Consider the following 22,127-nt stretch of genomic DNA (forward strand, 5'->3'; position numbering starts at 1 on the left):
ACATCCGTATGAAAATAGACGAAACATCTAAAACATACGCTTGCAACATATGTGTGAAACATATGCAACATCAGATAAAAACACTTGCAACTTGTAACATCAAAACACTTATTGCAACATAAGACTAAAACAACTGAAATATTTGGAACATATTGTTGGAACATATGTGTGAAACATATGCAACATCCAGATCGGAACGCTTACAACATACGTTTAGAACAGATGAAACATTTTGAACAGCACCTCTGAAACACTTGCAACATCCCTCTAAAACACTTGCAACATCACCGATCTACTTTTACAATATCCATACGAAACAATTGTAGCATACCTCTGAAATGTCTGAAATACTTGAAGCATGTGCTTGCAACATGCGCTTTCATTGCAACATTTCCTTGCTAAAGTCGTGCGTCACGGTGGCCACGGCGTCGGCAGCAGTCACGACCTTGTGGTGGGGAACGACGGCGGCGACGGCACCCAAGCAGCACCATGGTGCGTGTGGGGGACGGGACACGGCGTGCAGCAGCGGGGCGCGGCGCACAGCGAGCTGGAGCGGGCGCATGGTTTAGGGTGCGCGGCAGAGAAGACGGCAGTAGCCGAGCAGCGAGCGCACACGCAGCCGCACGCGATGGACGCGCATGTGAGTGAGTGATATTTTGCCGTTTGAGAGAGATGGGGAGACGCAAAGAAACAGGCCTGTTAACGGGCCGCGCAGGCCCAGAAAACGTCGTCCCGTCGGACGGACGTCCGCTCCTAAGCATTATCACTTCTCTAAAGAAGATGACTGGACAGGTAACAAGGTTTAGTCTAATTTTGGTCGGCTTCAAGTCTATAGCACTTTCCTAATGAAGATGATTAAAGATAACAGGGACTTAGGTCGATCGTGAGAAGCACAAACTTAACATCAGATCCAGTAGTCCCCTAATTTTGCTCACTCATTCTTCTTTTCAGAAAACAAAATGACTAATCTGGTTCTCAGGAAACCAACCTGTCGATTCACTAATACAAGTACAGGTCGGAGTTGGAGTAGTATACCCTTCCTCTCTACATTCTGTGCCTGCCGCTGTCATTACAATTATATGTCAATACGCAGATTTGCTATCCCCTTGAATCTTGATGTGTATGCATGCCTGTAGTGTATCTGTATCAACTACCCGTCAGGAACTCAGGACAGGCTCAGCTCAGCCTGCCGTGCTGCTCCCCCGACAGAAACGGAAGGAGCTCCGTCGTCTTGTTCGCAATCGCACCGCCGCAGCGGCAGGCATCACTTTCTCCGCTTCGATCTTCTCCATATCACGCCAAGGGGAAGCGTGAACATCGGAAACGGGATCTTTGGTGGTGGTATGCTGCAAAAATTGTTTATCGACCAATAAGTCAGTGGCGTTGTAGCAGTCAGAGAGCCAGACAACACTCAAACTGAAAACTGTATCTTTATCAGCGTACTGCTTGCTTTTAAACTTTTATTTAATAATGGATGAATGATCAAGCACGAAAGCTATGGCATTTGGAATTAGTGAACTAGCATAGCGACACACGAAAAGGGCTCGATTCGTCAGGGCAGGCACGGAGGCACCCTGAACGCCTTAACGAATTTCCAGAGTTGCAATGTATTCAAGTCGTCAGAGTGGGCCAACTCCATTTGGAATTTGGAAGCACCTAGGCATAATTTATCATAAATTTCAAACCGCACGATGTCCAAGTTACCTAATCTCGATCAGAGCCCAGGAATCCAAGGATGTCATGTTTAGCAGCTGAACCAACCCATTGCACATTGCCCGCCCGTTGTTTTCTATTCTGATTTCTGAAGAAACCCGATGCATGCTAGTAGATGGTAGCCAACAAACCAAACCAACATGCTACTAGAACAGTCGAGCGACCCGATTTGTTTGCGACGTTCAAAGTGCAGACATACAGGTGGCGTGCTTACTGCAAGTTGACGGTCTCGATCTGGGTGAGCTCGGCGTTCAAGAAGCCGACCCGCGCCGTGGCGTGCTGCCGGACGGCGAGGACCCTGCAGCCCAGGCTCCGGACTCTGCTGTACTGGCTCGGCGCCCTGCACCGTAAAGAAACAAGCGAAAGATTCAGGCGACTGGGTTGGAGGGGCAAGCTGCATGTTCAGAGTTCAGAACACGAACGAATTCATCACGAAACCCAAACAGGCCACCTCCATCGCATTCGATCGGTTTCGATCACGCGAGCTCAGGCTCACCTGTAGAGGAAGCTCTTGTCGTGGAGGCCGACGACGAGCGTGGTGGCGCCGAGCTTGTTTACCGTGGCCACCACCGTCTCCCCGAGCTCCCCCTCCGTCACCACGATCTCCACCTTGGCCTGCAACATCCGATCGATCCTCTGGGTCGTCAGCCGTATACGTCGACCACGAGACTGACGCTGAACAACAACAACAACAGCGGCGCTTTCGCCGCCGCTGGCGCGGGACAGCGACAGCAACATCACGCCGGCCGATTAATTGCTTTCGGTGTTCGGTGCCAAGCCCCGGCGACCGACTATCCTACCAAGTACCAACCCAAAATCCAACTGCCCGTGAATCGTGACGATCGAAAGACCAGTACGTACCTCGGCGATGCCGTTGCAGAGGTCCTTGAAGGCGAGCGCGAGCTGGAAGCCGCCGAGGCGGAGGCGGCGGCGCTTCCGGCGCGACCGCGCGGGCGGGCAGACGTGGAGCAGCGTGATGGAGTCGCTGCTGCGGATGAAGTTGCCGACGGCCCACTGCAGCGCCGACCGCGCGGCTGCCGCGTCCTCCACGACCACCACCACCCGCTGGCTCTCCATACATACAACCTCGCGCCCGCCGCCTCCGGGCTCCGGCCTCCCCTCACGATTGCTGGAGCCAACAACCTCCTCCTCCTCCTACTCCTAGGCTCCTAGCAAGCAACCAATTTCCTTTGAGGTTGTTGGCTGATTATCCATGGCGGCCGATTCCCTTTGGGACGAAATTAAGCTCCAGTCTTTCTTGCCTCAGCACTCGTATGTTAGGTCAGGGATGAACTAACTAAGCATGTACACAAACTACACTCTACACACTAGGTGAGCAGCTTAGGCAGCTAACAGCTAATGGCGACACTGTAGAGGATTATAGCTAGAGCAGAGAGGAGCTGTGGCTACTGTCTAGCTAGCTAGAGTTAAGAAACGTTGATGAGGCTGGCATGCTGGCAAGGGGACCAGACCAGAGGAGGAGGTGATAGAGAAGCCAAGGAGGTAGGAGGAGGTTGCAGCTGCAGCCAAGGATGGGGGGTAGGTCCCCTCTCGTCTTGTTAACTTACTGATATACAGCTCCTATTCCTAACTACTATTATACACGAATTGAGATTGAAACTGAAAGGGTGACCTGTACATGTGTGTGTCATCCCACCATGGCCACGCCATGTCAAAGCATATTCATGGCACGGAGAGCACAATCTTACATTATTGCTTGGCTGTTACTGTTTGGACGCTCATCATTTTGCTTCTTGTCTGTAACCTGAGCCCTGTTGGCTTATTCACTTTGGTGTTGCAGTGTGTGTGGGCGTGTGGGCATGCGTTGCGTGGCGTATGGTGCCCTTTTACTCGACGCTGTGCACGCGACGCAACACAGTACAGTAGGGGTGTTTACCAGTCACGCGAAAGAGGTTAGCAGTGGATTACGGCATCGGTTTTGGCCGGAATCTTGTTGCTTCATGTTACCAACAACAGGCAGCAAATCGCAGCTCTTTTTTGTGTGACCTTCAGCGAAAGCCAGGCCAAGAAATGGTCAGAACATCCCCTCGGTGTGATAGCGTCAGATGCGCGAGTCGTGAGACCCGGTCGGATTCGGTTTCGTCTCAATTCAAGTTTTCCTTTTCACATTTAATATATGTACTAGTACTAGTAGCAGATGATAGTAAAATTATAAATAGTATATTGCAATACAATTGTAAATGGAGTATTGTAGAGTTGGCTAGTGTAGCAGTTGGTTCGTTAGGTGGAGTTGCTTGAAAGAAATGTGCGTAGATGGTAGTGCCTCATGTCATGCTACAGATATAAACAAATATAAATATGCAACACATACATGGTTGCGTTGCTACTTCTCAATAGTTTTTGTTAGATACAGTGGAGAGAGCTCCCGCTCTGTGCGGGGTCTGAAAAAAGATGTCAGTGGCAAGTTTTATCCTCGCCTGTACAATACGAGAAGACCGCGACTCGAATCCGGGACCTTCCTGTCACATGCGGTAAGACTCTACCGCTTGCACCAGACCCGCCCTTCTTTATTAGATACAGTAATTGGCTTTATTTGTTTCTAGGACTATGTTCGATTGGACTTATCAACCTGGCTTATCAGTCATGGAACGATGTTTCCTCTCACGATAAATCAGCTTACTGTATCTAATATGGCTGGCTGACATCGGTGGAAAACGCTCTAAAAAAAGCACTCGCTGAACAACTGAATATCCTGTACGGCCATCGATGGGACCAATATGCCCCCATCTCTGTATTTTTTTTGTTTTTTTGAGGGAATCCCATCTATGTATTTTGCTTATAACTAACGGAATCCTTTACCTATAAAAAAATCGCGTTACATGAATAGGGATAATCTGGCCAAGAGACGAAAAGTAGAAGATGATAATTGTCTGTTCTGCATAGAAAAAGAAAACATTCATCATCTCTTTTTTGATTGTGCTATAGCCAAACAGTGTTGGAAAATCATCTCAGAAGCTTTAGACTGTACTTATATTGAGAGTATGTTAGATGTAGGGAAGCTCTGGTTGAGTAACAAGAGAAACTGTGTGTTGAATATGATTACGTCTGCTGGGCAGGCAGGATACTTCGTCTACCTTTTGTTCACCGAGACACCACCTGAAGTTTCACAAGGGTGTGACTGAAGAGGAGATCTGGGAGTATGGAAGTCTGAAGGATCTGTCGGCTGATCAGAAGATGGTGGAGTTACCATGGTGGACAACTCTGAACGAGTCGATGAACGTGGCGTGAAGCGGCTCGGTGTTCTGATGTCTGTAATTGTGATGAGTGCTGTTATTTTGTTATCAGAGTGGAATTAGAGTGTCTTTCATAGTCCTGGCGGACACGTACTGCTGTTGGCGTTAAACTACATGAACTGTAATAACTCGTGGTCTTTTGATTTTAATTGAAAGGCCGGGGCATATGCTCTTAAACTCTAAAAAAAATCGCGTTACATGCAACAGCTCGCATCGGCTCGGGCCATACGGCAGGTATTCGGTGTGTGTAATGGTGTTGTTATTTGTGAGAGAAAATGGAACCTGGGAACAGTAGCCAGCAGGCAAAAATAGCAACAGGCCAACAGCCTACAGCCATCTCTACCGATCAGTCAAGGGTCTGTTCGCTCAGTGGCGAAGCCAGAGTAAATTAGAGGGGGTGTCTTTCTCTTGTTGGTGTAAAAATTTGATCTACAACCATGGTAAAAATTTATTCCTAATAGAGGTTTTTTAAATTTCTGTGGGTGCATGGGCACCCACAAGCTACTATGTAGCTTCGCCCCCGTGTTCGCTGGTTGGTTTCTGGGCTGATAAGCTCGGCTGGTGCTGGTTTGTTGTGAGAGAAAAACACTATTGGTTGGCTGATAAGTCCTGGCTGAAACCAAGAAGCGAACATGCTGAAGGCTTCCTCATATACTCCTACTTCTCGATTGCACCGTAATTGTGTCTTCAGTAAGATTGACTCCAATAGCAACGACGCATACATGAGACATATTTCATGATTTGAGTCACGTACAGGAAAAGGGTCACGCACCCAAAACCTTCATTCTCCAACAGTGAACCCCAGTTTCTCCTCTTCTTCCACCCGGTGCCGCCTACTCCTCCGTCTTCGTCTTCCCCGTGGCCGGCCACCGAGCTGCGAGCTCCGGCGAGGCGCGCGGCCCCTTCGCGGCGCGGCCCCTTCGTCCGCCGCCTCGCGAGCGCCGCCGCGGGCAAGCACCACCGCGGGTGAGAGCCGCCGTGCGTGAGTCGCCTCCGTCCCCACCGTGAGCGGCACCTGCGACCACCTTCCTCAACACGAGATTCGGCCGCCCTCTCCTCTCCTCGCTAAATGACAGAGAGAGCAACAAGGATAGTAGAACCAAGAGGGCCATGCCATGGCGATTGGCATAATCAGCTTTTTTCCTGCGCTGGTGTTTTCGTTGCTGCTGTTGTCCTGCTCCGCACGTGTGCGTGCTCGCCGCCCGCGACGGATGGTGTCATCTGCACTGCATCCATCCATGGCTGGACTGGACCACCGGAGGAACCTACCACCGACCACACACGCCATTCGTGCCCGCCACGGCCTCACTTCCTGACCTCGCTTTTCACGGTTCGGTCAGTTGGTTCCTCGCCGCTGGGCTCAGGCTGTCAGGTGCAGGCACGTCAAGTTCGGTCGTTGCTACCTACGGTGCTACGGAAGCAAATGAAAATTAGCACTAGCCTGGTCACCAACACTTGATTTCGTGCTACTGCCAAAGGCCGCACTAATATTTTGAACTTTGACCGGAGGCATGCCCAAAAGGATGATCACAGCATCTTTGGCGCGTGACAAAACCAAAATAAAGGAAAAGAAGACATTTCTGCTGTTTACGTGTGCGCTGCTTGCTTTCTCGTGCCCGGTGCCGGTACTGGGTGCATGTGAACTCTCAACCCTTCGGTGGCGGCAAAAGTTGGCCGCCGATATCCCAACGCCCCAAGTACAACAGGTACTAGTGTTGAACGGAACCGCTAGGCCCTAGTTCGGCGGGCTCGTAGCGCCGACATTGGGCAAAGTCGGCCCCAGCCCCTGATCATTATGCTCGGAACATGGCCCTGGCAACAGGGCTTATCATGGTGTCTCTCCCTCATCCGTTTGCAGAATCTGTGGGCATCCTACAGCAAATTCTAACCCACCCATCTCGCACCGAATGGGTAGTGGACTAGTGGTCGCCTTATCCAACAGGCAGGCAAGCAGCACCCGTTCCCGTGGGGCAGAGGTCGGCACACCATTGATGAACCAACTCAGCGCCACTCCACTCCAACCAACCATTAAGATACCAACCCTACAGGCCGAATGAATATCATAGCTTACCAAAGAGGAAAGAACAACTAACCCATGGACCCAAACTTATTAGCATACTGCATCTTTGCATTCAACAAAAGCTCTGAATTCTTCGGGGGTTAAAAGCTACAGCGAAAAGAAGAAATACCTGTTATACTGAAAGCAGCATCTCATCACAAGCTAATAAAGATGAACTGCAACAGCACAGATCTTTCTGTTCATGATACAGTTGAAAACTTAAGATAAGCGGTAAAATTTTCAAAGTTACACACTACCACCAACACAACAGATAACACGTCTAAACTTTGTGAAAGGAAAAAGTTACTGAGCTAGGCACGGCGTTGCATGCCTGCATTGAGATCGGCCTATACAACTAAATCCCAAGCGCAAGGTATGCACATCAAGGGCCACAAGCTTATACCTATCAAGCATCAGCTGCTCATCTACTCGTAACTCTCCTACAGAACACAGGTGTGCCACGTCAATGACCAAAAGCTACAGGCCTTGTCTGGACAAAGGAACACCCAAGTGACATGGTGGTAAGTTCCATTTATTTGTTGAATAGTAAGGGATGCATCATGCATGTGGTAAACAACTATGACACCCGCAAGTATGGTTGCCAGCACATTTCTGCTATAATCAATCTCTCCCATAGCCACGGTGAGGATACGAATTTCCAGGGCCACCTGTCCCTGTGTTTCCATAGCCACCCGTCCCTGTGTTTCCATAGCCTCTGCCACCATAATACGAACCACGGGAACGCCCACCACCACGGTAACCTCGGGCGCCACCACGATAAGGCTGCCTGTGCCTTGGAAATTCGCCAAACGTCTGCACACCAATAACAATGAGTAAAGCAGTAACAGTGGAAACTCAAGAATAAGGGTGGTTCCTGTACCTCTGTGTCTACTCTACGCCGTTCAGAAGGTCTGCCCCTTCCATTTGGCCCTCCACGTCCAAATGTTCCACTAGAGAGGGAATCAAAAAAGTCGTCCTTGACATAAACAGGCTGCATTAAGGTCAAGACAAGTTAAGATTCCTTGCAAAGAAAAAACCACCAACATGTCTGAAACAATGATAAAAGAGCATCAAACCTTAACAGCTAGCTCTGGGTTGTCAGTTTCCTCAACCTCCAGGTCTTCATCAAACACATCATCTCCCACCTCACCATCCTTGTCCCTTGACTGGGATTTCTTTCCAAGATGACCCCAGACTTCATCTTTGTTAAACTTCTCATTCATGGCCGTGAAATCAAATTCTTCAGTGAATGCTGTTACAGACTGTGAAAACTGCAAAGCAAAAGACACAAACATGAACAAATCTGACATTTAACTATTTAACAACAAATCATATTCAATCCGAGCATTATTTTCCAAGGTATACAAATACACCCACCATTGCATTTTACACTAACCATTCATTTGTTTCATATATTATACCTTTTTATGATTATAAACTTATGATCATTGGATAGTACATTTGATTACAAATCTAACCGTATCAAGTTTTTATTACAATCGTTAAAAATTGTTGGCGTGTTGGCGAAGTTATTAGTCAAAAGACGGAAGTTTGAACATTGATATCCATGTGCACCTTATCAACCCAGATATGATGCAAGAGGCACTTGCACAAGAAATATCTGAAAGTACACTCTAAAAGGTTTGTAGAGTTTGTAGAGTTTGTCCTTTTTTTTGGGAGAAGGGGGGGGGGGGGGGGGGGGGGTCATAGAGTTTGTCCTTGGAGTAGCTTTGACCCAGAATCAGCTTATGCATATCAGACGGCATACTCAAAAAAAGGGTGTACCCAGCGCAGAGAGCTCCCGCTCTGTGCGGGGTCTGGGGAAGGGTGTCAGTGGCAAGCCTTACCCTCGTCTGTGCAATGCGAGGAGACCGCGACTCGAACCCGGGACCTTCCGGTCACAGGAGGTAAGACTCTACCGCTTGCACCAGGCCCGGCCTTCAAAAGGGTGCACAAATTCTGTACACAGTCAAAGGCAGAGACTCCTACTATATGCTACAAGAAAAACTTGGTATATGGGCATAGGGATCACAAACCACAGCGTAGGAGTAATAGTCACATCCTACAAGTCCTCTAAGAGACAACAGCTCACCCAAAGCACACATGCTTAGGTACACACTGATGGGATCAGTATGCCACCTATCACGAGTCAAAGGTGACATTTTCCAACTCACAAATTGTTTGTAGTGTTACTCGCTTACCAAGCAATTTCACAATAGCTTGCCCGAAAGACCTTTTATGTGCATTGTACATTGTGCGATGTGTGAACTCACTAGCAAACTAATAAAGTGAAGCAGGAAACCACTTCAATGTTTTATAGTACACATGCTTTTCTGTTGATACAAATATCAAAGGATGCACAAGGCTCACACAGCTAAATTGTACTCCCTCCTTGTTCCAAATTGTAAGTCGTTCTGGAGTTTCTAATACATATCTTTTATTATGTATCTAGATAGACATAATGGATAGGTGCGAACCAAAAGCTATGTATCTAGAAAAGCCAGGACGACTTACAATTTGGAATGGAGGGAGTGCATATTAAGTTGTTAACAACAAATTATAATTATCAAATCAAAAAATGATTATAGTTGTCATATTTGTCAAACTTCATGCTTTAGAGTTGACAAAAACAAAATAAAGCTGCATAGGATTGTCTGAACATTATCTCTTCTAAAAATAACATAGAATAATTACATTCAGACAAGTAATGAAGAGGAAAAGGTAGGGACGTGGACCATGAGATAAGGTTAAATTAGCATTCCTTGTCATTAAATATGATCAAATAAGAAAAAAAAAGTGGATTGTATCAACATACCGCACTCCCTCTGCCCCTTCCACGGCCCCTAAAGTTGTGATGGTTGTGCGAACCAGATCCATTGTACTGAAATCAAAATGAGGCACAACTTAATGAATCCATGATAAAACATATACTAAATAAAAGCAAAGATAAATATGGGATAAGCAAGAACTTTCTTCAAAGGAGACATGAAGCATTAATTTCACTACATGGTATTTCAAAATCAAAAGCAAGAAAAGGTATGAAAGAAAGAAAGGGAAACTAATCATTCACTAAAAAGCATCATAGCTAATGAGGTGTATGAAATCGGCAAAAAATAATAATCCATGCTATGTTGCACAGTTTTTGGAAACCTGCAACTTTACCTTATCCTGTAGATTAACTTTCAGTTGATCATATTGTTAAAATATTTCTACGTTTATATATATATCAACCAAAAAGATTCTAGTATGTTACTGGTTTTCATTAGATTAAGTCAGAACAAAAAGAAAGTAATGACCAGCAGAATAATTTTCGTAGTTCACAAATTCAAACTTAAAAAGATTGTGGCTCTAGGTTCACCAGGTCATCGAGAATAACACCAATTCAAAACATGTACTGAAACATCTGCTTATGGTTAAAAACTAACAACTGTTTTCAGTTGAAAAATCTCTCCTTTGCCTCTGCAAGCACGAAGACATGAGTAGAAACGCACATACCTTCTGAGGTGTCTGTTTCGGCAATGGTAATATAGGCTCCTTACTTTCAGGCAGAGCCCGTGATGGTGGATCTGGTAGCAAAGGGTCAGGTAGTAACGGTTCTGCAACCTTAGCCTTAGGCTCAGCTGGCTTAACTTCTTTGCGAGCCACCTGTAATGGTGCCTGCATGGAGTGCGATGATGAAAGCATGGATGATGCGTTCTGCAATAGTTGACCTGATGGTGCCAACAAAGGCACAGGCATCTCCACTTGGGCTGAGCTAGATGGGGTAACAGTTAAAGAAACAGACTGAGATACAGTTTGGTATGCCAATGTTGAGCCTGGAAGAGCAGTAGCCTTGTTGCTACCAAATGAAGTTAAGTTCTGCGACACTGTTGCACTAGTTTCAGCCACGGAAGTTGGCTGGCTTGGAAAAGGAAAAGTTGCACCAAGAGATGTTGCAGGAGTAAACAATGATCCCATGTTCGGCAACAGAGGCTTTGAGCTTTCTGGAGCTAATAAGGTAGCAGAAGCAGGAGCTGTTGTAGCAGGCAGGATACCTGACGAAGGACCTTGACTAGTAATAGGTGGCATCAATGAGGGTTGGAGTTCTGACAGCTTTTGCGGCCCAGATGACAAAGAAGGATTTAGTCCTGGATATTGGAGATTCTGGGGAACAGCCAATCCTGGTGTTGGCTGAAGCAAAGGAGGTTGCTGCAAATGAGGTGGCAGCCCACTTGAAGGTGCATAGTATCCTTGCCAGTACATTGAGGGAACTGAAAGTGTTGAAGTATTTCCTGCTGGAGGCGCCACTGAAGAGCCCCACAGAGCATTTCCTACAGGAGGTGCCACTGAAGAGCCCCACGGAGCATTCCCTGGTTGGTATAGAGGAAGGTTACTCTGAAAAGTTGGCCTCTGAAGCCCGTATTGAACTGCCTGGAAGCTGAGGTCTGGTAAAACTGCACCCCCAGCTGAAGGCAAACTTGACGAAGTTGATGCTGGTTGAGAATAATGTGACTGCAGAACAGTGTTTGCAAGCTAAGCAGCCATGAAGTGACAGAGAACAGTTTATCTATTTTATACTGGTATATGGCGGTACCTGGATTATGGCAGGATCGTTGTGCAGGGAAGCAGCTTGTGGTGGTGGCGGCGGTGGTGGTGATGACTTAACTTGCAAATCCTGCAGAATTATTGGAACCCAGGTAAATTATAATGTTAAATAAATCAAAAAATGGCAGGCAGTTTAAAAGAGGAAACTGTAAAAGTATACATATATACATATTCAAATATGCACACTGAAAACATGACATGGATCCATTCATACATCAAAATACATAAGGCAAAATAATCAATGGATGCCATAAAGTTTAGAGAAGGAAATTACAAAATAGAAATTTTAAATAAGTACATGGCACATATGCATTTATGGATTCCACACATATTGAACTAAAATATTCAGAACTAACTACCACATAGCTAATATTAATTGTCTGCTTATTGTACTAAGTTGGATACATATGAAATATAAATAAACATATACAGAGTCCTCAAAAACAAGTTGAGGTAGGTTAGAGAGGAAACATAACAACAGACAACAAAGAGTGCATGATACAAAAAAAAAAATAGAATTAGCAATAGGAAAATAGGAAAAGATAAATTTCCTAGGTCGTTTTGGCACATGGTACATTCAAGAGGATGTAAGTATGAAAGACTAAAACAAATACATAAGTGTGTCCCTGTGGGCAATATTACTGTAGGCAGGCAACCAATTCAAGCAGCATGTTCTTAGTGACTTTACAGCAAATCAGCAATCTTATATTCTAATAATTTTAATGACACAAACACAGGAAAAGAATGCAAATACAATAATTAGTGAAATAGAAACATGGACACCACGTGTGGGTTTGGCTTAGTTTGGTGAGAACATAATTCCACTATTGCTTTTGCATCCATTGGACCCTCAAACTGATGGGCCAAACTGCATAATAATTGAAACACGGAATGTATTGGTCATTAAGCAGAGACCAGGCACCCGCATGACAGAACCATCAACAGTGTGCATTGAACAACACTCAATTGGCGACAATGAAAATAACATCACATCTGGAGCCCCGTAGATGGCTCCGCATACCTTGATATCAGTTCCCCGAAAGAGGATGTACTCGTAAACTTTGTCGCTAGCAGGAATCTGCATTCCGTCTTTCTTCCGCCCTTCGGTCCCAAAGGACCGCACTACAAAACAAGGAATCGACAGATGTAGATCATAACAGCAGCATCTGAAGTAAAGCAATAGCTAAGGCCTAAGGCGCACACGGCACACGTCTCAGTTTGAAAACTGAAGTTTAACTGATTCAGGCATGAAAGGACATAACAGACGCAACAATAACTGGTGACAAATCGAGTCGAGGAGCAAGTGAGGTGGGTAAAATAGTTCCACCATACAACACTGGAAAAAATCGAATTCCCCTTAATCCCTGAGACCCTGACATTGGTAGGAGGACAAGGATTCGCCTCGCCGGGCGAACCAGAGTGCTGCAAATCTAGGTCTAGAACAGTCGCATCTGAGGAAAATGACAGCAGTGGGTGCGGAGCGAGCGCCCTGGAGAAGGGAAAGCAATTACCATTGCGCAGGCCGATGCTGGACTCCTCGGTGTTGATGTTGTAGAGGACGCCCTCGTACCTGATCTCGCTCTTGGAGGTCAGGCTGATGAGGCTCCCGATGTACGACTCGGCGGACCCGGCCGCCCCGCCGCCGGAGCCAGAGGCGGCCGCGGCAGGCGGCCGCTGGGCCGAGGAGGAGGAGGACGAAGACGCCGACGGTGGCGCTTCCGCCGCCATGGCCGCCGCGGGATCCCGGGGCGAGCGAGGCTAGGGCTAGGGATGCGAGGTGGTGCTGGCCGAGAGGGAGAGGGGGGAGGAGGACGAAACCCTAGCAAGCGGCCGGTCAGATGCTCAGATCCCGTTGGTGCGCACGCTCTCCTCGCTGCTCTCTATTAAAACGGGCTCGGGTCCGGGGATGGATATGGGCGAGGTGATGTGGAGAGGCGAAGGGGCCCAGGCTGCGAATTTCTTTTGCCCAAGATGATGATGGTCCGATCCATTGTGCGAGGAAAGCCCGGCAGCAGAAATGAACGAGCAGGCGTGCAGCGGTGCTGTTAGGAATTTTCCCCATTGTCAGTACCAACGTCATATTTCCAATGTCGAGGATCTCAATTCGTTCTATTTCTTTCTGCTTGGTCGGTCATAAAAATCAACGGAAAATTCAAACCTTCGAAAGTTCTAGTTCAATAATCAAACCTTCCAAAGTTTATACATGAGTTCCTTTGGATCAACATTAGTAACTAAGGTGCTGTTTGTTTCAACAACAAGGCGGTAACGTTAGTGGGAACAGCTACGCATGTTATCTTTTACTCCCTCCGTACTTAAAAAAAAAATGAAGTCGTTTTGGACAAGACTTGAGTCAAACATTGAAAATATAAATCATGAATAACTTTTAAGTTGTTGAATTTGAAAATGTGAAAACCATATGTATAGATTTGTCTTGAAAAATACTTTCATAAAAATTTACATATATTATTTTTTAATAAATATCTTTATAAAAATAAGTAGTCAAAATTAAAACAACTTTATTTTTTACATAGAGGGAGCGCGATGCAATGATCGGCAACTGTAGAGCTAAGAGCAAGGCTAATAATATAGCCGGTTTGCTGGCTGTAAGGTTCTTTGTAGCCTTCTCTCAGCCCACTCATATAGTAGTTAGCTCTTTACAGTTAATACATAGCCCACTTGTCTCTCTCACAGACTTTCTTGATTTTTATGCCTAAGCCGACTGTAAGCTTACAGCCCGCTTCTTTTCTCTTTCCTCCCCTCTCTCCTCCACCTCAGCATTTAGTCGGCTTACCGCCTGCTAGGAGTGGAAAAGCGGGGTGGAATTGAATGACATCGGAAAGGAACGGCTTTACACTAGCCCGTATCGTATATGTCGTGATCGAATACGGTCTAGTCCAACCAAACGTAAAGTAACGCTAACAGACAGCCCTGTTAATTTATTAGAGACTTAAAACGCTAAACCAAACAGCACTTTAGATAAATAAATGTAGAAAGAGGTAAAAGCATGAGCATAAAAAAGGTATTATTGGCGCAGTAGGTTGCCATTAGTACTTTGCCTAACCTTGTCTAGCCCTATATATCCGAATAACAAAAAAAAAACTTACTCAAACAGGTAAGTTATTTTTGCTTTCTCGTACAAGCAAAGAAAAACTCGCTTGCACGGGTTTTAGTGCGCTCCAGCAAAGGAAGGGACGTTTGGAAAGTTTGCTAAGTACTATGCAGCCTTACCCAGCGAGATTGTACAGTATTGTTGTGTGTTTGGTTGTTTTAGCGAGCTCTATCGGGGCTTGTGCTGGCAAGAAAATACTCGCTAGCCTAGGCTAGCCAATCTGGCTCGCCCCGCCTGGCAAGGCTTGCCTTGCCCAACGAGGTAAGGCGAAGCAAGCTGGTATCGGAACCAAACGCCCCATAAACACACAATCTTGCTTGAAATCTTCGCTTAGCTAGGCACTACAGTGACTAGCAAAAGGATCGAACATACCCTAGCGTGCTGGGTTGGATGAAATAAGCAACTAAGCCTACAATATGAGAATAGTGAGACTCTCGCTGAGTGGGCTAAGAAAAAAGCTTAATAAGATAAGTGGGGAAGAAAAAGTGTAGTTCATTTCGAATTGATTCTAAGAATCCCTATTAGATGCTTCTGCACGTTGAATCAATCGATCGTCGTCACACTACAAGTTTAAAAAATGCCCTTTTTACTAAGGTTTCTTTTCACTCTGAACTAGAAATTTCAAACCTCTGCTCAACCTTCAAAATTTGTGCCTCTTTTCTCCTAGATGTAAAATGGGAATGTTGGTTTTGGGTAGATGAGTAAGGCCTTGTTTGGATATGATCTTGTCTACCGCGTGATGCAGTAACGGAGCCACGGCTTCGCGATGACAGAGTCACGGGTTGTAGCGGTAATCGTTGGCATCACAGACCGTTTGGAGCAATTCTTGGTGATTCTTGCAGGCAGCCATCGATAATGGGACCTAAAGCACATGCTCTAGAAAAAAGTAGCAAAAACTCCAAGGCAATTGCAAGCGTGTTGACAAGCAACGTGTGTTCCTCGTATGTTGTATGGAACTATGGAAGGATCTTAGCAAAACAAAAATGAAAATGAAGTGGAAAGCATGTCCCACGGATGGGGCATGGTTGCTTGCTTCCTGGACAGAGACACAGAGTTGGCTGGTGCTATGATTGTGAGTAATCCTAGACATTGGATTTCAACTGCCTTGGAAGTTGGAACATACTTGCAGTCGCAGGGTTGCAAGCAAGTAGCTCCATATCGCGCCTCAAAACATATATGGGATAAAATTGCAATAGCTAAGTATTTGCATTGAATAGTGCTTTTGCATGTGTTACTACTACAAATTTTGTGCTCCACATCTCAACCTCGCTAGTGACTTCCACACCCATGAGATTGAGAGGTCATACTATCAATGACGGGGGTTTCCTAACAGCTAAAAATCGTCAGGATTGACTAAAAAATGTTAGTATTTCTGACGGTGGGCCCTTTTTTGATACATTGTTTTATTTGTGCATCTAGATATACGCTATGACTAAATACATAGGCTTTACTAGAACGATTTATAATTTAGAACAGAGCTTCTTTGTTTACTTTTTCTTTATCAAGATATTGGCTTTGCGTATGCAGAAACCACATGTTTATATTTTTTTGTCCGATTGTAGGTTTCATTCTCAGGCATGATGGTTCAAGTTTTCCATATGAAAAATTAGGCATCTATAAGTTTCCATGTCCATCGTCGCAGAAAAAAATGTCCATCTATTCTGGATGTTTTTACCATGATAGTTTATTTATCAAATCTGCAATAGGTTTATAAGAAAATATATGTGTGGTACACCAAGGTTTGCCTATGTTTTGCTTACCAACACGAAATATAGGTGATTGGCACCTGCTCTTCCATTCCTTTTTTTTCTTTTGTCAATTAATCTCCAATGAAAATACTCCTAATCAGTCACTAAATTGTAAGAAACGGAAATTGTATACTGTACTCCTATGTTCCCACTCTAGCGGTCATGCCTAACAGTGTGTGCTGTGCGAGGCCTAAGGGCCCGTTTGGTAGAGCTCCGGCTCCAGCTAAAATAGCTTCAGTTACAGCTTCACTTGTAGAGCAGATTCAGTCAGTTTTTTAGACCATTTGGCAAAACAGCTTCACGTAGTACATAAAAATAATGAAATGACCATACTGCCCTCTTCTCTTTTTTTTTCTTTTTTTCCTCTCCTATTTTTGTTCCTTATTAGTTCCCTTCTCTCTACTTATCCTCTCACACAGTCTTTTTTTTGCGATTTATCCTCGCACACGGTCGCACGGACGGCTTGGCCTTCTCCATAGCGATCTTCTTCTTCTTTTTCTTTTTTTTCATTCTTATTTTTCTCCTGTTCCTCTTCCTATTCCAATTCTCTCTCCTTATCTCTTCACCGCACGCAAGACATGCAAGCACAACGCCTCCTCGTATTCTCTGATTTCTCTCTCCTTATCTCTTGTGAACCTCTCCCTTCTTCCCTCACCTTCCAATGCATGGAGCACGGAGGAGGGCTTCGACTGCGAGCATAGAGGAGGCCTCACCTGTGCTCCGCCTCACCGTTGTGGCCCGTGCCCGCAGTCTGCATCTCTGTCTCGCTCGCGTCCTGCATCTCTGTAAGTGCATCTAGCCCTTTAGTGGGTTTTGGTAAATTGAATGACAACACCATTAAAGGTCTAACAAGTTTGCTAAGTGTTAAACAGGAAATTGAGTTTATTGCATACACTTGTGAATTGTGAAATAAGAAGTGTATATAGGTTCAACAAGAAGGCAAACTTGATGATATGCCACATAGTATTGAAATGGATGCCAAATTGTATATTGTTGTATTGAAAGATTATGAAAACAATCTAGTTCAAGTAAAAGATAACAATGCAAATGGAATCAATGAAATGGCTTGCTTTGCATGAACAAGAAGAGTGCATAAGTATGAGATATCATAGTATCATATAAGTGTGGGATAATGAAATGGTTTGCTTGAAAGATTATGAAAATAATCTAGTTCAAACAAAAGACAACAATGCAAAACAATATAAGTGTGGGATATCATAGTATCATGAGAAGCAAGCATATTTGGTAAATGGTAAATGAGACATGAGTTGATAATTTTGGATTGGTCTCTATAATGGCTTGCTTTGCATGAACAAGAAGAGTTGGATAGTGGACTAGCTTTGATCAAGGATTAAAGAATGAATCAAGAGTGCATACGTGAGGAAATGTCAAGCAAAGGTGAAATGACAAAGAAGACAATGTATAATAGATATAAGATGCTCTCTACATTGGTTTGCTTGTATGGATAAAGATTTAGAAAATCACTTTGCATTAATATGATCAAACTAGAAGTATGAAGATAGAGATTGAAGTGAGTGTTAGGAGTGTCAAGCCAAAATAAAAAGGATATAAGGAATCGTGAATTGGCTTGACCATATTGATGTTGATCCATATATGTCTCTATGTGAGTCAAACTAAAGCTTGATTGATCTCAACATTCATATCTAGAAGATATTCAAGCAAGGATCACAATAATTAAGAAATGGTTTTTCAATGGATGCTTAATACGATATGACTTGAGTATGACTTGATAAGGTAAAGATAGCAAGGAAAGGGCTTCGAGGGACTAAGCGGATGTGAAGGGCAAGCGATGGCTTGAGGACCGAGGTACCATGGCTAAGGTAAAAAGAGAGTACTTGCATTGAGTCGAGAAACTAATCAAGCTATGAGGAGTCATATTGTGTTGAGTATCAAATCATTAGTAAAAATGACTTGAAGGCATTGAGGTGAACTCATATGTATGGAAATGATATTGAGAAGAAATGGTATATGAAAACATTAAAGACCCAAGTGGTTGAAATGGTTATATTCTCTTGATCTTGAGTATAGGTATGCCGCACTATCAAGGGGGATGCAATACAAATCATAGATAAGTCTCAAGTGCTCAAACTAACTGAACCCAAGTGCTAATATGAGAGAAATACATTAGCACAACACTTGCACTTGTTAATCTTGGTACTTGTTCTTGGCTGGGCTGGATAGCCCTCGAAACAAGCTTTCCGAAAAGTCCAAGATCACTGAAAATAGAGTTCAGAGTAAAAAGTTATGGCATTTTATGTAAGGTGATCTATGTTGTTTTTCACAGCTACGGTAGTGCCATGAATTTTTGCAGCAGTGTTGCACCGCGGCAGTGCCACACCTGTACAGGTCATAACGGCTAGTTTTTGAACTGCAACGGCTAATTTTAGGATTGGGTCTATATATACCCATCCTACGTCTCCTGGTGAGGCTGCTGATGCTCCAAACATTCCAAACCCTTCCCAAGCCATTTGAGAGCTCTCTCTAACCTCTCTTTCTTTGTAAGAGTGGGTGATTAGTGATTGATTAAGTGTTAGAGAGCAATTAAGAGCAAGCCAATCCTTGAGCACTTGTTGGGATGCATCAAATATTCGTTGCGCATCTGTTATGCTTGGAGGGGAAACCTCCTAGACGGCTAGGCGTCGCTCGGCAAGCTCCTATGCTTGTGGTGAGCCGCGGGAAAGTTTATAATCACCCCCATTGATCTAGTGACAATCCTCCATCTTAAGAGTTCACTCTCTTGACTTGAGAACGGGGATAAGGGTTGTAAAGCCCAAGCCTTAGTGGCTGCCTCAACAACGTGGACATAGACAACCCTTGGTGGTGAGCTGAACCACGGGATAAATCGAGTGTCTTCTCTCTTGTGTTGATTTGCATTATCTATGTTCCACTCGATCCACTTGGTTGTGCGTGTTTGTGAGTGTTGGTACTTAGTGGACTTGCCACTGGACATCTCCACGCATATCTCCAAATTTGAGTTCTATGCGTAGCTTGTGTTGAGCTATCTGTAAGGGCGCGGCAGTGCTACATTTTGAGTGAGGCAGTGCTGCAGTGCGACAGTGCTGCAGCATTAGAGCAGCAGTGTCGCGCACTTTACTAATCCGCTGCAAGTTTTATTTATTGTTAATTTTTAGAAGCGCCTGTTGACCCTCTTTAGGCGACGTGAAAGTCCTTTCAATCTCCATCTCGCCCGCATTCCGCATCGCCGTGTTGCGCTCATGGTCTACATTGCCGGCGCGCCCACAACCGCACCCTACCACGTCGTCGCACCCGTGCCGAGTCAAAAGGGTTCGGGCCTGCATGGTGTCAGAGGGAGCGGTGGGGAGCCACTATTTTTAGGCCCCGTTTGGTACAGATTCTTAGCCGGCTCCTGAATCCGTTTTTCTGCTCCACCTGCCAAACGCCTCTGACCTGCTCAGATCTTAGGAAGAAGCCCCAGAATTCCTGCTGAGACAAGGGAGGAGAGAGAGTAGGAGCTGAAATTTGTGGCTTCTTCTGGCTTCCTTTAGCGGTAGCGGGCCCCATTGCGGCCATGAGTCTCCTTTGCCCCCGGCGCGTCTGCGATGGGCGGCAGCGGTGCGTCTGCTGGACACCGGCGCCAGATCCGCTGGAACCGGGAGCGGGGCCCCGCCCGGGCAGCGCGAGGCGGCGGTGCTGGTGAGGCGCGCAGCCGTAGAGGTTGTGGGGCACGCGGGCGGCGAGATGCGGGGGCAGGGCTAGGGCGATGTGCGCTGCTTGGGAGGCGCCAGGAGCCGTGGCCTCGACACGGGGAGGAGCGACAAAGCCGACGCACGGGGAAGAGGAACGAGGCCTATCCATGTGCGGGGTGATAAGGTAGTGAGAAAAAGAATAAATAAAAAGAAATGAAAGGAGAGAAAAAAAGAAAAAAAAATAGTATTCTGGATATTTCATCCTAGAAGTTGTTTTGTCAAACGGTCTAAAAAAATATATTCAAACTCATCAAGTGAATCTCTCCTCAAGTGAATCTGCTCTAGCCCTTAGCTTCACCGTGCGCGAGCTGCTTGTCTCAGCGGGTTTCTCGGAGCTTCATGCGAGGAGCACTTTGCTTTTCATCCGTTTGGTAGAGAAAGAGGTAAAATGGCTCCAGGAGCTGCTGGAGAATCCATACCAAACGCCCTCTAAATAAAATGTAGAATTTCGTTATTGTCAGGTTTGGTATGTTCAGGACGTCAGGTTGTGTATATCATTGGACTGGACGACTGGTGGAGGTGGCACCTGGCAGACAGGCACCTGGCACAGACCGGGTGGTAGTAGAGAATCCCGAGCCCCGGCAAATGAACCTGATTGGGCACCTTATCCACACCACCGGCTCGTCAGTCGTCACCACACTTTGCAAAATGCGCGGCATGCCATGCCATTGCCAGCCTCAGCAAAGCAAACAATGTCGCAGCGAATCCTCAACACCGCCAAGCAGACGCCAGCACCGACGCAGCGACACCACCCTTCGCCGCCACAGCCGCCGCCTAAGCTCGGCCGCCGCGCTGCCGCCGCAGCGGCCATCGCCATCGCGGCTGCGCCGGCGCTCCTGAGCGTCTCGCCGGCGTCGTCCAAGGCGCAGGAAGCCGAAGCCGCTGCCGAGGCAGCGCCGCCATGCCTCGCGGAGCTGCCCGTCACCGCGAAGGCCTTCCTGGACGTGTCCATCGGCGGCGAGCCCGCGGGGCGCATCACGGTGGGCCTGTTCGGGGACGCGGCCCCGGCGGGCGCGTCCCGGTTCCTGTCCCTGGTGACGGGCGTGGGGTACCGGCGCAAGGAGTTCGTGAAGATCGTGCCGGGCTACGTGCAGCACAGCGGCGTGGTGTCGTACCCAGCCATCCCCGCGGTGACGGACCGGCTGGCGGCCGAGGCCGAGGCGGTGCGCGCGCGGTGCGGGGCCGCGGCCGTGCACGCAGCGGCCGGCGCGGTGTCGATCGTGGTGCGGGACCCGAGCCTGCCGCCGCCGAAGCCGAAGCTGGTGGCCAGGGGCGGGAAGCTGGAGGTGGAGGAAGAGCAGGCCGGCGTGGTGCCTAACGGCACCGAGTTCGTGGTCACCACCGAGGCGGCCCCCGAGCTGGACGCGTCGGCGGTGCTGGTCGGGAGGGTGCTGGATGGCATGGACGTCGTGGCCAAGATCGCCGCCGTGCCCACCGTCAGGGACAACACCGGCTCGCCGTACTTCAGGTCGTTTGTTTTCCCATTGCCGCTTCAATGCTCTCTCGGAACCATTAATCCTACTGGAGGTAGCTCCGGCGACTGATGTGTGAGTACCAATGTTTGCAGAGTGGCCAAGCTGATCGGTGACAAGAGAGCAGTTGTTGCAGAGCGAGGCTTCAACCGCCCGTACACCAAGATCTTAGTCACCAACTGTGGTGTGCTCAGTTGAGTCGGCAGTAGAGTGCTCCGTCTGAACTCTGAAGGAAGAATTTTGAAGGATTTGATCGTGATCATCATACTTTTTGCCTTTTTGGTAGAGAGTGATGATTTGCCTGAGGCACGCACGTACTTGCGGGTGCACGAATTCATTTCTCAAAAGTGATCGATATCGATATATAAAAGCTCCAAGCTTTTTTATATATGGTTTGTGCATCAGCCATGCACTTATCACCAGCTCCACTTAGTACCTGTACCATGTCTTCTATTTAGAC

General features: G+C 46.6%; 3 protein-coding genes across 4 annotated transcripts; 1 reads left to right on the forward strand and 2 right to left on the reverse strand.

Moving 5' to 3' along the window:
• Window positions 1-917: 917 nt before the first annotated feature.
• LOC136461905 (uncharacterized) lies at window positions 918-3,817 on the reverse strand. Of its 2 annotated transcripts, none has more exons than XM_066461268.1 (4): window positions 2,575-3,809; window positions 2,210-2,328; window positions 1,928-2,053; window positions 918-1,346 (listed from the first exon to the last, which is right to left on the reverse strand). In XM_066461268.1, exons 1-4 carry the CDS (start codon window positions 2,788-2,790, stop codon window positions 1,265-1,267), a joined length of 543 nt encoding a protein of 180 aa, XP_066317365.1. In that variant the 5' UTR covers window positions 2,791-3,809; the 3' UTR covers window positions 918-1,264. The 2 variants fall into 2 exon arrangements, with proteins under 2 accessions (XP_066317365.1, XP_066317366.1); XM_066461269.1 differs by having other exon boundaries at window positions 1,210-1,346; window positions 1,913-2,053; window positions 2,575-3,817.
• A 3,275-nt stretch (window positions 3,818-7,092) lies between these two features.
• Window positions 7,093-13,494, reverse strand: LOC136461906 (protein decapping 5-like). The gene is made up of 8 exons (XM_066461270.1): window positions 13,122-13,494; window positions 12,632-12,732; window positions 11,600-11,680; window positions 10,522-11,517; window positions 9,842-9,907; window positions 8,103-8,297; window positions 7,907-8,017; window positions 7,093-7,839 (listed from the first exon to the last, which is right to left on the reverse strand). The coding sequence occupies exons 1-8, from the start codon at window positions 13,336-13,338 to the stop codon at window positions 7,648-7,650; spliced, it is 1,959 nt and encodes a 652-aa protein (XP_066317367.1). The 5' UTR covers window positions 13,339-13,494; the 3' UTR covers window positions 7,093-7,647.
• A 7,290-nt stretch (window positions 13,495-20,784) lies between these two features.
• LOC136457915 (peptidyl-prolyl cis-trans isomerase CYP26-2, chloroplastic-like) lies at window positions 20,785-22,052 on the forward strand. The gene is made up of 2 exons (XM_066457928.1): window positions 20,785-21,663; window positions 21,763-22,052. The coding sequence occupies exons 1-2, from the start codon at window positions 20,858-20,860 to the stop codon at window positions 21,863-21,865; spliced, it is 909 nt and encodes a 302-aa protein (XP_066314025.1). The 5' UTR covers window positions 20,785-20,857; the 3' UTR covers window positions 21,866-22,052.
• Window positions 22,053-22,127: the final 75 nt, after the last annotated feature.

The sequence above is a fragment of the Miscanthus floridulus genome, chromosome 6 (genome assembly GCF_019320115.1).
Source record: "Miscanthus floridulus cultivar M001 chromosome 6, ASM1932011v1, whole genome shotgun sequence".
NCBI classification, from domain to species: Eukaryota; Viridiplantae; Streptophyta; class Magnoliopsida; order Poales; family Poaceae; genus Miscanthus; species Miscanthus floridulus.